Source organism: Meriones unguiculatus, chromosome 14 (genome assembly GCF_030254825.1).
Source record: "Meriones unguiculatus strain TT.TT164.6M chromosome 14, Bangor_MerUng_6.1, whole genome shotgun sequence".
Lineage (NCBI taxonomy): Eukaryota > Metazoa > Chordata > Mammalia > Rodentia > Muridae > Meriones > Meriones unguiculatus.
Window position 1 is genome coordinate 54,608,630 of NC_083361.1, and position 17,774 is coordinate 54,626,403.

Below are 17,774 nucleotides of genomic sequence, written 5' to 3' on the forward strand. Positions count from 1 at the left end.
TTGAGCCAGGGTTTCTCAGTGTAGATTTAGTTGTCCTGGAACTTGCTCTGTAAACTAGCTTGGCCTCAAACTCAGAGAACTGATTGTCTCTGCATCCTGAGTGCTGGGGTTAAAGGCATGCACTATCGCTGCCTGGTGCAAAAAAAAAAAAAAATTTTTAGATATAAGATGTAATTAAGATTTCTATTTAAGAGCTATAAGGACAAGAATAACCAACATAATGAGAAAAAAATGAAGCTTTGATGTTCTTTTATAAAGCATGTATTATTAAAACAGTATGATATTATGCAAATATACCCATGGAAGAGAATGGCTAGACCTCGACAAGTTTGGTTTTGAAAAGAGTGGCTTCAGAGAGAAGTGAGGAAAGAATAGCCTTTGAATATGGCATTGAGTCAACGTAATTTTCAGATAATGTCTTAGTTGGGGCTTTATTGCTGTGAAAAGACCCCATGACCATAGCATTTTGTTTGTTTGGGTTTTGAGACAGGGTTGTTCTATGTAGCCTTGGCTGTCCCAGAACTCATTCTGGATATCAGGCTGGCCTTGAACTCAGAGAGCCGCCTGCCTCTGCCTCCCAAGTGCTGGGATTAAAGGCATGCACCACCATCACCTGGCTTGGCTGCAGCAACTCTTACAAAGGAAAACATTTAACTGGGGCTGGCTTACAGTTTCAGGGGTTTAGTCCATTATCATCACAGCAGGAAGCACGGCAGTGTGCAGGCAGACACGGTGCTGGAGAAAGAGCCTACAGTTCTACATTTTGATTCCCAAGCAGCAGAAGGAGACTGTGCACCACACTAGGCATGGCTTGAGCACAGGAGATCTCAAAGCCCACCCCCACAGTGACACACTTCTTCTAATAGGGCCACATCTCCTCATAGTGCCATTGTTCTGCTGCTTGCTGGGGCTGAAACATGATCCCTCACTCAATTACATCCTCAGAAGACTTGTTTTCAGTGGTTTTCTGTAGTGTCTAAGCTTGAGCAAACTCACTCTAGACCAGGTAACCTCAAACTCAGAGATCCATCAGCCTCTGCTTTCTGAGTGCTGGGATTAAAGGTGTGGCCCTAAGTTTTCCTTTGATTCCTTTTCACTTTTCTTTAATTCCCTTTCTTGTTTCCTTAATTATTTTTTCACAAGTTGGAAGCCCAGTATTGCCCTGAGGTCACTACTCCCTATATTCCATTTAACATCTAGCTTTTCTTTACTTTTTATCTCCTTGAACACAGGACTTAACTCCATTTCATTTTTTGGTACCCCCTTTCTCCTCAAATTGTACATTTTGTATTTTTCCTTTCTCAGCTTGGTCCTTTTCATTATTGATTTGCCTAAGAGTGAACATTAATAACCAGACAACAAACTGTTAGGCTATTTTGAGAGATTTTTCTGCCAATGGAATTAATCTAGAACTCTTCATTTTTCCCTCAGGCAAACTTTTTGAACAAGGGCAAAAAGCAGCCAAATTCTTCACCAAAATAGCACAAGAACAGTCTCTAAAATTCTTCTCTGAAAGCTCTTCAGTCAGGCCCTAACAGTGACACACTTCCTCCAACAATGGTACACCACCTAATAGTGCCATTCCCTATGAAAAGTATATTTTGAGCACTTTCTTCCTATACTGATTCCAGATACACTGCATGAGTGAGGCCTTCCTTTAGCTGTGTATTGAGAGTGCATTTCTAGACAAGTTTAACTGAATTAAAAAAAAAAATCCACCCTGAGTAAGACTGAGTAAGATTCTAGGAGCTGGGTTCCAGGTCAAATAAAGAAATAAAAGGGAGCTAGATACAGCATTCATTTCTCTCTGCTTCCTAACTGCAGAGACAATATGACGGCTGCCTCAAACACCTATAGCCAATTCTTCCTCTATCTTACTCACCATGATGATGTATATCCTAACTGTAAGCCAAAAGAAACATTTCCACCATTAAATTGTTTTTATCAGGCAAAAAGCATAAACCAAGATGAAGGGCTAGGAAACAGATCAGCAATGAAGGACACTTGCTGCACCAGCATTAGAACCAGAGTCCCCAAGGCCCACATAGAAAGCCAGGTGTGGTAGTGTGGGCCTGTAACGCCAGCGCTCCCAGTGCTAGGGGATTAAGTGGATATACACACTGAAGGACCACTGTTGTCTTTAGGCAAAATCTCAAATGTTTGATTTTACCAATAGTCAGGAGCCAGATGCTGGGGTGAAAGCCTACTACCTCAGAGAGGCAGAGAAGGCTCCCAGCTGACCTTCCTACTCAGCTGAAGTCCCAGAAGGAATAGGCCCTTCCCCTTCTCCATGCTATCTAAAAAAAAAAAAAAACCTTCAAACTGAATGCCCCCCCTTCTACTTCCTGTGCATCTCTCTATCTGTCCTCTGGACTTTCTTTCACTCTATGTTTTTGCTTCCTATGTTCATTCCCTGTCAACTGTTTGCTTGCTCTGCCTCTTGACCTACAGTTGATTTTACTTAATCCTGTTCACAGATAGCTCTTAGATTAAAGGTGTGTGCTAGGACTGAGCCACACCACAACTAGAAACAGGTTTTTCCAGCACATAATCTCAGGATTCACAGAGATCAAATATCACTGAGGGATTTCTCGTTCCCAGCCTATGTCTAGTTTCAATGAAAGACCCCGTCTGAAGGGAGTAAGACAGAGTACTAGAGCAGGACACTTACTTACTCCTCTGCCCTCCAGATGCTCACAGGTAGGTGTATCCACAAACACATGTGCATTTACTACACACACACATACACACACACACACAAATCAAAACACAATGATTAGCTAGGTATGGTGGTGAAATAGTCCATGTGAGATAGTTATTGACAATCACACTAACTGAGCCACTTAGGTGTACTAAATCCTTTAATTGGCCGGAAATCAAGTGTGGGCTCATGCTTCTTGGTGCTGAAGCTCGGGGGTACAGAAAGATTATGAAAACAATAATTACATCAGTGTTGGGGGAGCAGTCAGAGCAAATCTGTCTTTCTACAGAGATTAGTGGTATTTTCCAGACAACACATAACAATTATTTCTGATTTGCACTTCCTCTTAGTTCTTTGAGTTTTATATTTTTTTCCTGCACAATCATCAGTTATTCGGATTAATACATCTGTACTATGATCAGGGACATGAACAGTCCCAAAAACATTGCCAAGGATTGTGGCCATTGGAGGCAGAGGGGAAGCTGTGGACTGTCTAGACACAAAATAGAGTCAGGACAAGATGGCATTACTTTAGCCATTTTAGTGTTCCTATCTGTAACCACAGCCCTGGGTAGACTGAGTTGGGAGTACTGCAGTGGTGTACAGGCCAATGTGAGCTACAGTGTGAAACCCTGTCTGAAAATAACCAAAACCAGGGATGGGAATGTGGCTCAGTACTTGCTTCAACATGCACAGAAACCCAGATTCCATTCCTACCACTACATAAACTTACTCTAATAATCCTAGCACACAGAGGTGGAGGAAAGAGAGTAAGATGTTCAAGATCATCCTCAGGTCAGTCATTCTAGGACTCAGCAGTTAAGACTGCCTACAGCTCTTTCAGGGGACCTGAGTTCAGTTCCCAGCAACCACCTGTAACTCTAATTTCAGAGAATCTGGCACCTCTGGCCTTTGTGGGTATTTGCACCTATGTGCACAAAACAGAGATATACAGGTAATTTAAGCAAAACAAAACAAAACAAAAAAATGCTTAAGAAGTGCTTTCTGCTCTTGCAGAAGACCAGAGTTCAACTTTAACACACATGTCCACAGGATCACAACGGCCAACTTCAGGGAATCTCAGGCCAAAAATCTCCCCTGTACCCTCACACAGATGGCATCTACTCTAATTAATAAGCTATAATCAAAAATAAGCACACTGATTTGTGGAATTAGGCTCCTGGTGGCCTTTGGGGACAGAGGCCAAGCAAGGTTCCGCAGGTATAGTGTGCTCACTGATTTGTGTGCTCTCCTGTGTAGCCCTGGTTGTCCTGGAACTGGCTCAGTAGAACAGATGGCCTCCACCTCAGATATTCACCTCCCTCCGCCTCCCACATGCTGGGATCACAGGCGTTCTCCACCACGCCGGGCCTTCAATATGAATATCACTTAAGATTTATTTTATTTTTATGTATGTATGTGTATCCTTGCGATGGCGGGTGTCCGATGAGGCTAGAAACAGGCCAAGAACCCTCAGAGGTTGGAGTTGCAAGCAGTTGTGAGGCGACCAGCTGGTACTGAAATGCTAACTAAAATCAGCTGCAAAAGCAGCAAGCGCTCTTAACTTCTAAGCCATTTGATCAGCCCCTCGCTATGACTACTTAAATGTCTGGAGGCCAAACGTCCACCCTCAAGCTTTAAGGTGATTGTAACAGGTCGTATGTGTCAGGTCCTGAGGCAATAAAGCCGACTGGCCCTGCCCGGTATCTATGGGATGCCCAAGTCAAGCGCTCAGGTACCTGACGCCCTGGAACCTTCACGGAGTCTCTGGGTGACTGTTGGGTGGAGAAGTTGGCGGGGGTGGGAATGGGGGTGGGGAGGAACAGTTCCAACTACCCCTCCTTCGAGGTGCACTGACGTGAGAGGAAGGGCGCCTCTCGGGTGTCCTTATCTTTCGACACAAACGTCTGGAATCTGGGCTCTCCACACTCCCAAGGCACGATCCACCCGAGAACCCACAATCCAAGCCGACGATCGATCGTACCGCCCGGCTGCGCTTTCGATTGCTCTGGCCTAGTGTTCGAGTTGCGTTCAGCTCCGATTGGTGCTGTCTGGCGGCGCAGCGCGGTGCACTCTGGGACGCCGCACTGGCGGGAGGCGCAGGCCGGTGGCCGAGGCGACGAGGCGGGCGGCGACAGGATGGTGAAACTAACGGCGGAGCTGATCGAGCAGGCGGCGCAGTACACCAATGCTGTGCGGGACCGTGAGCTGGACCTCCGGGGTGAGTCGCGCGGGGCGCAGTCCCTGCCTGGGCCCCGGCTGCGAGAAGCCGGCCCCGCCGCGTGCGCGGAGGCCGGAGGCTGGCCCCCGGGCCTCCCACCGGGTTTGGGGTGCCTGCGATCGACAGTCTCGCGGGACCCTTTGGGCCTGTCTCTTACCCGTGCTCCTGCTGGCAGACACGGCGCCTCGATTCCCTCTCCGGTCCGTACTCGTTAGGCTTTGCCTCCCGAGTTCAGCAGCCTGAGCTGTTTGAGGGGTAGGAAAATAGAAAACGGCGCCTACGGGACGGCGGCCGGCGAGGCTTTAGCCAATGGGTTACTGTGACACCTGAGGGTAGGTTGGACGCATGCCACAGTTATCTTAGTTGTCCAGTAATTCCCGTTTGGTTTTGTTCGGGTGTTTTTGAGACAGCGTGTAGTCCGAGCTGGCATCAGACAGCCATATAGTCAAAGACTTCCTCGAACTTCGTACCCTCTTCCGTCTGTGGCGCCTCGGATGAGCCCAGGATTTTGGGTCCGCGAGGCAAGCCACTCGTCCTACTGAGCCACATCCGCCCCTGACCTTTCGCTTTTATAAAGGTGTTTTCAAAACTGAGGTGTTTGACCGAGGCTAAACGGTCACTTCCGTGTGTGGGGTGGTGGACACTCTCACCTGTGCAGTTCTGACAACAATAGAGCTTGGTTATTAAAACGTTGAGAGCGCAGTCATTAGCTTGTCAAGGGATGGCTTGGAAAGGGGTTAAGGCTACGAGACTGTGACCTGAGGCAACCACGGTTTCAGGGCGTTATGCACTACCATTTGCTAACATTTCTTGCTGACCTGTGGGCAATCCTAGTGCTTTCATTTGTTGAACCTAACTTTCTCAGAGAAAAGTCCGGTGCAGGAGAATCTGGATCCTCTTACTGTCCTGGCACGTTTTTGGTCTCTGCTGTGTCTCTGAAGACCGTGTAGCTTTGAGAATACTTGTTTTGGTACCCTGTTTTATTGCACTCTTTCACAACTGAATGGTGTACTTCATTCCTTTTTTTCTGTAGTACCTAGCTGGATTTTTATGCCCATTAGACAGTCACGGGGATGCTCACAATGAGATTCCTAGTTGCATATAAACCCTTTTTGGCCCTGGCCATTTTTGGAGCTGTCGGGGAAGAGCAGGAGTTGGGATATCTTGAGGATACACTGCTGAGTTATGTGACAGATTGAGAACACCTGTCAGGAGTGCCCGGCCAAGGTTTGGGCATAACAGTAAGTAGTTGAAAGTGCTAATTTTTGTCGTGAAGCCTAGCAACTCTAAGGTCTTAGAACAGTCTGAATCCCTTGTAGATGGTCTTGTAAGCAAACAGTGGGCACCAGCACTAGTAAATATGCCCATCTGTTCCTGCTCTTCCTGCAGCCTTAGTGTTTTTGTACACTGCTTGACAAGGTACCAGGGCCAGGTTAATACTTCCTGAGTGAAAGCTCTGACTCAAATCACCATCAAACACTCCTCCTATTTTCAGGAGCTTTCCTTTATATTAATATTTGTTTTATGAATCTCTTCCTCTCCTACAGGATATAAAATCCCAGTCATTGAAAATCTAGGTGCTACCTTAGACCAGTTTGATGCTATTGATTTTTCTGACAATGAGATCAGGAAACTGGATGGTTTTCCTTTGTTGAGAAGACTGAAAACGTTATTAGTGAACAACAACAGAATTTGGTGAGTGTCTGCCAGTAAGAATGCCTTTTTTTCCCTGAAGTAAACATTACAATGTACCTTGAAGACTTTTTTTTTTTTTAATGTATATTAGTGTGTTGCCTGCAGGTGTGTCTGCCACATATCTGCCTAGTGCCTTTGGAAGCCAGAAGAGGGTGCCAGTTTCCCTGGAGCTGGAGTTGAATACAGTTGAGCTTCCCCAGGTGCTAGGAATAGAAGCTGTGTCCTCTGGAAGAGCAGCCAGAGTTCTGAGTTGCTGAGCCACCTCTCTGGCCACTTTATGTCTCCTAAAGGAGAAATGAACAGAGCACTTTTCCTATGAGATTGGGATATTAACTTGGCCATTGGTTTGCCCTTACTTGCCACTCTTCAGAGAGCTTAAATATTTGGAACTGATACTAAATTTTGAATTTAAAACATGTTGCTATGTATTTATTTTAGATTCTAGAGCAGATCATAATAAAAATATTTATAAAGGACAGGTATAATTTTTTCTGCATTTAATCTTAACACTGTGGAGTCTGAGTCAGGCTGATCTCTGTGAGTTCAAGACCAGCGTTGTCTATAAAGCAAGTTCTAGCCAGTGCTAATGAAGTGATATTACTTTTCACTGAGTGCCTATACTTCATATATCCTGCTGGGTTTTTTTTTTTTTTTTCTTTGTAGTTGTTTTCTAGAATATAATTTTGTGAAATTAAGATCGTATTTGTTTTGTTTGTTTGAGACAGGGTTTCTGTGTGTACCCCTGGCTGTCCTGAAACTCACTCTGTAAACCACACTGGCCTCGAACTCAGAGATCTGACTTCCTCTGCCTCCCAAGCACTAGGATCAAAGCTGTGTGCCGCCACCACCCAGTGAGCAAAGCTTTTATTAAGAAAAGAATCCAGGGCTGGAGTTAAGAGTACTAGCTGCTCCTTTTCCGGTTCCAGAATGCCTGGGTTTTTTACTAGACCAGCATGGAAGCTTACAACTCCAATTCCAGGTAATCCTAGGCCCTGGCTTCTACAGGTACCAAGAACAAAATTGGTATGTGACATAAGTGCATACCATACACATACAAAAGCACTGAGTGGTATCTTTTGGAGAAGCCATTTTCATGATTAACCATTCTCTTCTGATGAATGTCTTACCCAGCTCTCTGACTACTGAATTACCGAGTTTTGAGTTTTGTTTTTTTTTTTTAACAAAAAGTTGTAAATTGCCTAAGTAGTTTTTTTCTACCCCAGAATCTCACCTTTCCTTGAGTTGCACCAGACCCAGTGCAAGCAATGGAAAGAATCTCAGGAGACATGGGTTTAAAGTCATGGTATTCTGTCACTGACCCTGTACCTCAGACAAGGCTCCATCTTTGATGGTTTCCCTGAGATAGGGTGTGGGAGAAGGGTATTCTAACATTGAGGTGTTAAATACTTGCAGGGGTGGAGATAAATGTTAGCGTATTTAATTTTTGTTTTCACTGAGACCCTTTATTTTTATTTTAGCCGTATAGGTGAGGGACTTGATCAGGCTCTTCCCTGTCTGACAGAACTCATTCTCACCAACAACAGTCTAGTGGAACTGGTAAGTTGAATGGAGAAAACGCTTTAAAGGGCAAGGTTAAGGGTACTTCCTGCTTCAAAAAATTATCTACTAGTTCTCTTTGGGTTTTTTCCTGATTATTGTTGTTGTAGTGGTTTTGGTTGTGGTTTGGGAATTAGAAAGGCATTTGGCTTATAAATGCCACAGATGTCTTTGCCCACTCTGGTGTACCTTTTGATTTTTGATTCCGTGGAAGTCTTAGTAGGCGAGTGCAGTCTAGTTTATCAGTCACTATCACTAGTGCTTCTGAGGGCCTGTTGAAATGTTTCTTTCCCTTCATGTATAAACAGACTCATGTTTTGTAGTTGCAATGTTCAGTGCAGTACCCTAATCTCAGTTTCTAGGTGAGGTAGGCAGAACTGTAAAGTACATGCCAGATTTCAGATTTAGTATTAAAAAATGAAGGTTTTGTAAACTTTCTTAGTGGCTTTTTATATCCATGGAGCATTGAAATTTTAGATAAGAGGTTAAATTTGGTTTTATCCGTTTTCTTATATTAACATAGCTACTAGCAAGTTTTAAATTGTTTGGGTCTGATGAGATAAAGTGCTTCCCACATGAGCATGAGGACCTGGGTTCTAACAAGCAAGCAGGCAAGCAAACAAACTGGGCAAGGTGGCTCTAGTTTGCAGTTCAAGCACTGGGAGGCAGAGTGAGGTCCTTAGGGCTCACTGGCCAGCCAGCGTAGCTGTTCCTGTATATACCTACTGAAAGTGATACGTTAAGATTATCATATCAGAACAACAGATTCTGTTGCCTAGCTGGATTTTTGTCAGTTTAGATTTTTGTTTTGTTTTGCTTTTTATTTTTTGAGACAGGGTTTCTCTGTGTAGCCCTGGCTATCCTGGACTCAGACCAGGCTGGCCTCGAACTCAAAGAGATCAGCCTGCAACTGCCTCCAAAGTGCTAGAATCAAAGGCATGTGCCACCACATCCAGCCTAGTTTTAGGTATCTTAATACATACAGGTTTTTAATTTGTTAGTATTTTCCTGGTAACTGAACCTTTTGATCAGCTTTTTTGTGACCTGTCTCTGTTAAATACTGTTTGACTTGGAGGTTTATGTCATGTAATAATAATATGCACAAATAAGGTTTTCAGTTTTTGTTTCTTGTCTTGTTTTGGTTTTGGTTAAATGCTCCATGACAAGTTTTTCCATCCAGAATTAACTTTCTTTCACTTTTGTTGTCTCTTAAAAAACTGCATATGATAGGATTTTTTTAAATATTTAGATTTATTTTATGTGTTCGTGGGGCCTGCATACGTGTATGTGTACCACATGTGACTGGTGCCCACAAAGCTCAGAAGAGCATCAGATCCCCTAAAAACTGTACCTACAGATGGCTGTGAGTCACCACATGGGTCCTGGGAATCTCACCTGGGTTCTAGGCAAGAATAAGAAGTACTCTTAACCACTAAGCCATCTCTCCAGCCCCTATGACAGGATTTTTTTAAAATCCACTGTTATATCTGTCTTTTAGTGCATCGCCTATATCTTATCTACATTTAATGGAATTGCTGGCATGTCAGAGTTTGTCTTTTTCTGGGTCATCTGCCCTCTGTTTATTATTATCATTATTGTGTATGTATGCATGTACATGGTCTCTGTCATTTCAGTTTTCCTTCAAATGGCTTGGAAATTATTTGCTGTATCTACTTCTATTCTTAGTCAGCAACTTCATTAGTTTAAAGTCAACCAATAATTATTCTTTCTAATGTGATATTTTTACTCTTTGAGAATTTAATACATGTATACAATTTTGGTCATATTTACCCCCAATGCTTCCCATATCTCTGCACACCTCACAATTTCATTTTCTCCCTTTTTTTGTGAGGTAGGGTGTTTTCTGTAGATCCTCCTGCCTCTGCCTCCTGAGCCACCATACCCAGTGGCCTCCCCCCACCTTTTTTTTTTGTTTGTTTGTTTTTTTTGTTTGTTTGTTTTCAAGACAGGGTTTGTCTGTGTAGCCTTGGCAGTCCTCCTGGACTCGATTTGTAGACCAGGCTAGCCTCAAACTCACAGAAATCTGCTTCCCCAAGTACTGGGATTACAGGTGCTAGCTACCATACTGCCCCTCCCCACCACTTTTTTTTTTAACCCACCATTCATGCTGGCCACATACACAGGGGTACAGAGCCATCTACAGGAGAAAGGCTGCCCTACCAGGACCCACACCCTTAAAGAATACTGACTCTCCTTCCCCAGTTGCCCTTTCTGTGAATGGGCTATCTTGGTTCTTGTGCAGATGACCGCAACCACTGTGAACTCAGTGAGTGCAGTGGTCCTGGCATGTCCAGAAGACACTGTATGGCCCGTTTTTCTGTCTTTCCATTGCCCTTCCTCCTCAATAAAAAGTCTGTGGAAAAGAGGTATGGAATAGATGTCCCATTGTGGCTCAGCCCTCCAGAAACACTTATTCTCTATACTTTGGCCTGCTGTGAGTTTCTTCATAAACTGCCATCTACTCCACAAAGAAACCCCTCTGATGAGGTTCAAGAACTACACTACCAATCTATGGATAGAGATACTTATTTAGAGGGCAGTTTGATACTATGTCCAGTTAGCAAAATAATAATGGTTGTCTACCCCTAGAGCCTGTGAGCTCCCAACTAGCCAGATTTATTGTAGCAGGCATGCATTTTCTCCTGTGGAAGTAGGTCGTGACACCACTGCACCCATGGGTATATCTTGCCACATGGTTGTTACTGAGCTGACAGTATTCACAGCTAGGGAAGACTGTGATGACTTTCCTTTCATAGCACCTTCTGGTACTGTGAAAGCTAGCCAGCTGGGAGTAAGCTTCTTACGTCTACAAACTCGATATCTCATGTCTGTGACAAAAGTGTTTGGTGCTTTCACCAATAGGGTCTTACCATCAAAATTTTGGTAGACAACCGAGATCAACCTGTATTGTATTTTGGGACAGTCCCATAACCTTGTCAGCCAGGCTGACTTACAACTTTATATGTAGTCTACATTGGCCTTGAACTCACTATAGTCTTCCTGCCTTAGCCTCCAAATGCTGGTATTGCAGGCATGAGCCACTATATCCAGCTCTAAAGCCAGCACTCTGCTGGCACACAGGTGGGGGGATAATAGGTCCTAGCAGAGGATCATTCTAGAATGAGTGCCTCAGATGATACAGTATAGAATCAAAAAGTGAATCTAGGACCTTTAGGATGCTAAGTAAGCCCTCCCCCCCAAGCTACAGCCTAGCTATTTTTTTTTTTTTTAAACCCATCTGTCATTGTATTCTGTGCTGGGCATGTATAACAGACACTTTAGGGGATTTGTTGTTGTTTGTTTTGATTCTCTTTGTGATAGTATACCAGTTTTCAAGCTCTAGCTCTCCCTCTGATAGTATGAAAATGGTTGCTTGCTTTCTGAGAACTGTTTTCTGTCACTGCTTTTTAAAATTGTGAGCCACTTTAGAAAGATAGATGTCATCCATTTACAAGGCCACACTGACCTTCTCTGTTTCCTTCCAGTTTTGTGCTGCAGAAGTCAGTACTTACTACTGCTTTCGTCTGTGCTATTTCCCAATGTCCCTCTTAAGTTACTCAGTTTAGGTCTATTCCAAGTTTTTCCTTAGTGCAGGAGTTTGTCCTGAAAGGGACACACTTTGACCAACGAGGATTATAGCAGACTTTATCCCAGATGGGAGAAAAGATGACAAGTGTGAGGATCCACATTGCTGTAGCCCCATCACACCCTAGCTGATCTCCCTGCACTTACTATTGATCATGCAGATCTTTGGGAAGCTATTCTCAAATCCATCATCTCTGCACTATACAGAGTTCTCTGGTTTATCATATGCCTTTTTGCCTTCCCTCTTTCTTTCTGTACAAATACCGTGCAAGTCCTGTAGCTGGGGTCCCTATCTATTCCCACTGTAGAGAATACCTTGTTTAGTTTGCTTGTAGCCTTTGGTAGTGGACTTTTAGTGTTGCACTATTTGTTCCGTTATAGTTTCCAGGACAATTTGGGAAGAGTTGAGAATATGTGGCCCTGGCTGGCCTTAACTTACTACATAGAATAGGCCTCAAACTCACTAAGAGCTGTCTTTCTCTGCCTTCCCAGTGCTGGGATAAAGACCTGTGCCACCATGACTGACATCCATAATTTTTTAAGCTCTACTGTTCACCTTGGCTTTGAAAATATTTGAAGAAATGGAGGCGGGGATATGCTAAGATAACTGTACCTTTTCAAAGAGAATACTTCCCGAGGCCACTTAGGGATACACTAATAAGAAAGGACATTTTACACCAGGTGTGGCGCCATGTATCCATAATTCCAGTGTTTGGGAGGATCGGGATTGAAGACCATCCTAGGCTGCGTAGCAAGCTCAAGGCCAGCCCAAGCTGTAGGAGATTCTGTCTCAAACAACAAAAACCCCACGTTAGACCAAGATCTTGGCTTGAGGTTCCCGTATAAATAGCTTGCTCCAAGTAAGTCCCCGGCGTTAGCCTTGCTTTCATTCTTGAGTCACTGCTTAGCAACCATTTTGAGATTGCTATAGGAACATTTTTTTTCTTTTATTGGCGCAGGTGCTGTTTCCATCAAGACTTAAAGAAGCCAGAATATATTATTGACTAGTTTATTCGGTGGAAGATAAGCAGTTGTGTTGTATTAGTATTGGACTAGGTGCCAGGGCAGTAAAAAATAAGTAAAAGATGGTGTGGTTGATCGCTTCAAAGATACTCGTCATTTCAGGCTATCAGATCAGTAGCATGTCTATCGGCCTTGTTCTTACCGCGAATTTTATTTCATAGGGTGATCTGGACCCGTTGGCATCTCTCAAATCACTGACATATCTAAGGTATGAAAACTAGTTGTGAAATGACACCTTCAGGCTGCTAATAAACAGCTCTTCCCTGGATGGTATGTGTTTCTTGCGACAGTGAAGTAGGAACAGTGGCAGGCTTTCTCTTGACGTGTAGATGTTACACTTTTTTCAACTGACCCTCTGACATGGAATGCTGTGACTAAGATTACCACTGCCCCCTTTCTTACAGCATCCTAAGAAATCCTGTAACGAATAAGAAGCATTACCGACTTTATGTGATTTACAAAGTGCCACAAGTCAGAGTGCTGGACTTTCAGAAGGTGAAACTAAAAGTAAGTATTGCACACTGGCTGGGAGTCTAGAATTTCCTTCATGCTTTCATTGCCGAGTTTTTAAAATTGCTTAATAAGTAAATTTTACCATTACTTTGAAATATAACATGTGCGAAAGAAAACATTAAGTCAGGGTTGTTTGTTATTGTTTTGTTGGAGTTATTTTGTTTTGGTTTGGTTTGGTTCTCCTAGCAGTTTATGGTAGGGCTTTGTTGGCCATTCCAAAGTTGGCCAAATGCTAGCACTACACAGTGAATCGTCTGCTTAGATATTTTCAAGGGAGCGCAGTGTAATCTAGCTTTGAGCAGCTCTGCCTGTTAGAATGGCTTTTCCATTGTAAGAAGTGCTAATTCATCTCTGTAGTCTTTTGGGAGTCCCTCTTTAAAGCTTGAAGGGGGGCTTTTTGAGAGCTTTGCCTGAGGTCAGACCACTGTGTCTCCTAATTTAAAGTTGGCTTTTGGTGTTTTTACCAACCCAGAATACTTGAGGAGAATTCTCTGAATTCCGTGTTTTCTGAGGAATGCATCTCAATGCATGTGGTATTCCTATTTCGATTAACTCTGTGTGTGGTGTTGCTGTAGGAGCGACAGGAAGCAGAGAAAATGTTCAAGGGCAAACGGGGTGCACAGCTTGCAAAGGATATTGCCAGGAGAAGCAAAACGTAAGACACGGATATCCAACTTAACTCCACTTCACCTTCAGAAACACTGTCTGTTTGGCAGTTTGCCTCCTACAAAATTAAACCCAAAACTCTGGTTAGTGTGGTTTTACATTTGAATGATGATGGCATCTGGCCATTCATGGTCAGTATGTCACGGGACATTTCTGCCAGGTTAGCAGAGCATATATTTCGGTTTATGTCTTAATGTGGTGTTAAACATCCTGTTTTTTCTATAGGAAGGTGGATTGGGTGGTGTTTCTGAAGGAGAGAGTTCTTGTATCAGTTTGTTAACAAAGATAAGATACTACACTGGTTGAATTACTTTCAAAAGCTTTTGAAAGTAAGAGAAGCAGCTTGCATCAGTCAGAATGTAACGATTATATTCTCTCTTCCAAGTTTTAATCCAGGTGCTGGTTTGCCAACTGACAAAAAGAAAGGTGGGCCATCTGCAGGAGATGTGGAAGCAATCAAGGTGAGGATGTGTTCAGGTTGGGGGACTGGAGAGAGCCAGAATAGGACTAGAACTGTGGAGTGATTGTAGAGCCCATCTTCCCATGGTCGTTAGGACTCTGCTATTTCTAGCTCAGGGAAAACCTAGCATAAATCTGCTGTTTGACCAGACCTTGGCTTGAATTAATTGCATGAACTAATCGAAGGCATCTGTCTTCTCCTTTCCCCAGGGTACATTTACTTCTTTGAGCAGTTAGTTACCTTGGTGTGCAGTCTTAGTTTCTTTGCTTTTTAAGATTTGCTGGCTGACAACTGCTGTTGGCATATCAGCAGAAAATCCTAGTTTTCAGGAACAGGTTTCCAAACAGATACTTAGCTTTTAGGGCATGTAAAGTGATTGCTTTTTCTCCTTTATAAGGACCAGAATCTCATCCTAAATATTGAAAATTGATGGTCTGTTTTTTTAGGTTGATTTTTAATGTGCCAGTGAAATTCTTTCCTGAAGACAACTGTGTGGTTGATGATCTGTGGGAAAGTTGCTTGGGATTTCTGCAGTGTCTTTTGGGTGGTTGTCATCACCCATCTCCCTTTCCTGTGTTTTCTAGAATGCCATAGCGAATGCATCGACCCTGGCTGAAGTTGAGAGGCTGAAGGGCTTGCTACAGTCTGGCCAGATACCAGGCAGAGAGCGCAGAACAGGTCAGAAAACTGTTCTGTCTGAACTTCTAAAACAACACACCAGAATGATTACAAAGTACTATGTGGCAGGCATGATGACAGCAGGCCTGGATTGAGGCAAGAGGGTCAGGGGTTGAAGGTCATTCTTGGCAAGAAAACAGGTTTGAGACAAGCCTGGGCTACACAAGACCCTTTCTCAAAAAAGACAAAAAACAAACAAACAAAACAAACAAAAAAGAAAAAAGGAAGGAGGGAGGGTCAGTAGAGAAAGTTAAACCATTGGGATATTTATCGAGTCTTTACAAGTTGTAGTAAAATCTTTCATAATATGGAAAGAACGAAGTTCTAGAAGTGACTGTGAACTTGTAAGTCACATGCTATATAATGGACATTTTGGTGGACTGATATACTGCATGTACAATATTGATCCCATAGGGTAATAGCTTAAAAATCCCTCAGCCAAGCAAGGCATGGTGACACACGCCTATAATCCCACCACTCAGGAAGGCAGAGGCAGGTGGATCTCTGAGTTCATGGCCAGCCTGGTCTACATAGTGAGTTCTAGGACAGCCAAGGCTACATAGAGAAACCCTGTCTCAAAAAACAAAAAAAAAACAAAACAAAACAAAATTCACAGAACATAATCCCTGTAAAGCAAGATATTCCTTTTCTTGGTAAGTTAGTGGTCTAGCACAGACTGGATAAGAGCCTCTCCAGTGCTGTCCTTGGGCACTTCATCAAGGTGTCTTCATCTCAGGTGAGTGTTTCCATCTTAAATTTATGGTAAGTACTGTCCTCAAGTTTGGGAGGACTGATGGTTGCACTTAGCACACGGCACGTGTTTGTGGGTGTTGACTAGTCTGTTGTTTGTGTCAGACAGCATGTTGAGGACTAGAGATGCACTCTGCAAGTGAAGTAAACTCATATTACACATTTTGGCATGAGTATCCCTGGGGTTACTACTGAGACAGCTTAGCAAGGATCAGTATCTTTGAGCTGCTTTGTTTTTTAGTTTTTGTGACCTGCTGAGTTTAGTGATGGTTGCTCACATGAGTATGGGGTAGGGGTGTTCCCTGCAGCAAGGGCAACTTACAAGGACTGCACTGCTGAAGAAGATGATGATTCTCACCTCAGCAGCTGTCAATTGCCAATAGCTTCTCAGCGAGAGGGTATACAATCTTTTAAAGAGTTGTGTATTGTGGGCCCTGGGGGACATGCAAGGTAAAATTATTTATGTAATACCTCCAAGGTGTTTGCTCTTTCCATTTAGTAGCATCTGCACTGGTGGGTAAAAACTGCTGGTTCCTCAGCAAGGAGGCCAAGTGATGGAGTTCAGTGATAAATAACCAAGTCTCTGAGTTCAGTACCCGACAGTGTTTATTTCCAGTGATAAAATTGAAGATTTTAAAGCAAGAGTAAAATTTGGAAAATTTGGGCTGGGGATACAAATCTGGTAGAGCATAAGACCCTGGGTTCAAGCTTCACTATTACAGAGCGACATCTAAAAAAAGAAAATGTAGGTCCGCATTTTAATGTGGACATCTTCATAGTACTACAAACATTTCTGGGGAAATCGGTGGGAATACTAATGATCAGGAAATGATTCAACATTTGAAAGGTGTACAAAATATAGTAAAAGAACTTTTCCAAATATTCAAGTGATTTTTCAAATATTCAGGTGGGTACGAGGGACATTCAGAGTCCTGGATAGCGTAGTGGCCTGCAGATAAGAACGGGGAATTTCTCGTTCCCCTTGTGAACTATCTGTAAGAAGCTACTACTTCAGCCAAGCAAGCTTTGGTAGCTTCCCTAAACATTTGAATGAGCAAAACTTTTGGTGGGTGGTTAGCTGGTGTTTTCAAACAGGGTCTCTATATAGCTCCTGGTTGTCCTGAAACTCACTATCACCAGGCTCAGACTGGACTCAAATTCAGAAATCTGCAAAAATCTGACACAAATTGTGTAGTATGATTAACAACTGTGTGTGTACATTCATTCATTTTTTTTTTTAATCAATGTGTATGTGACAGATAATCAATGTTGAGTGGACAGATAATACAAAACTAACCTGACTTCTGGTTTTATGGGTTTTTTCAGGGCCGAGTGATGATGGTGAAGAAGAGCTAGAAGAAGACACTGTGACAAATGGGTCCTGAGCTCTGTGGCAGATGATCTGATAAGCTCTCTCGGGACAAGTCTTTTTTTTTTTTTTTTTTTTTTGAGCATGGATTAACAGCCTTGCTTGTATGAGCAACAAGGAATTTGTCAGCATTGCTGAATGCTCAAAACTACTGCTGATAATTTTTTAATATGAACCTTGAAATAGAAATACCAGTTTTCTACAAATGGAAAATAAAAGCCACTTACTGTGTTGCCAAATTGTGTGTTGTATGTCTGCAGTGAGGTGAAGGTGGTATTTATGTTGGAAGTTGGAGATGAATGGTGTTTCTGAATAGACATTACTCTTGCTTATGAAGTACTACAGGTTCTTTGTAAAGGCAGGCAGGTTTTTTAACTCAACAAATAGGCATTCTTTGACCTTTTTAATTAAACACACATGTGCACACACACACGAGCATCTCACAAATCAGTTAAAAGTAATTTGAAAAATTCTAAGAATGAGACTTTGGTTTGTGCTATAGCATGAGTAGAAATAGCCCTCTAGCCTGTGGGAC

At 43.0% G+C, this 17,774-nt stretch overlaps 1 protein-coding gene across 1 annotated transcript; it reads left to right on the forward strand.

Annotated features, from left to right (window-relative positions):
* The first annotated feature begins 4,552 nt into the window (after positions 1-4,552).
* Positions 4,553-17,478, forward strand: Snrpa1 (small nuclear ribonucleoprotein polypeptide A'). The gene is made up of 9 exons (XM_021633275.2): positions 4,553-4,922; positions 6,470-6,617; positions 8,096-8,174; positions 12,965-13,011; positions 13,208-13,310; positions 13,892-13,971; positions 14,368-14,443; positions 15,027-15,120; positions 17,197-17,478. The coding sequence occupies exons 1-9, from the start codon at positions 4,841-4,843 to the stop codon at positions 17,253-17,255; spliced, it is 768 nt and encodes a 255-aa protein (XP_021488950.1). The 5' UTR covers positions 4,553-4,840; the 3' UTR covers positions 17,256-17,478.
* The last annotated feature ends 296 nt before the right edge of the window (positions 17,479-17,774 follow it).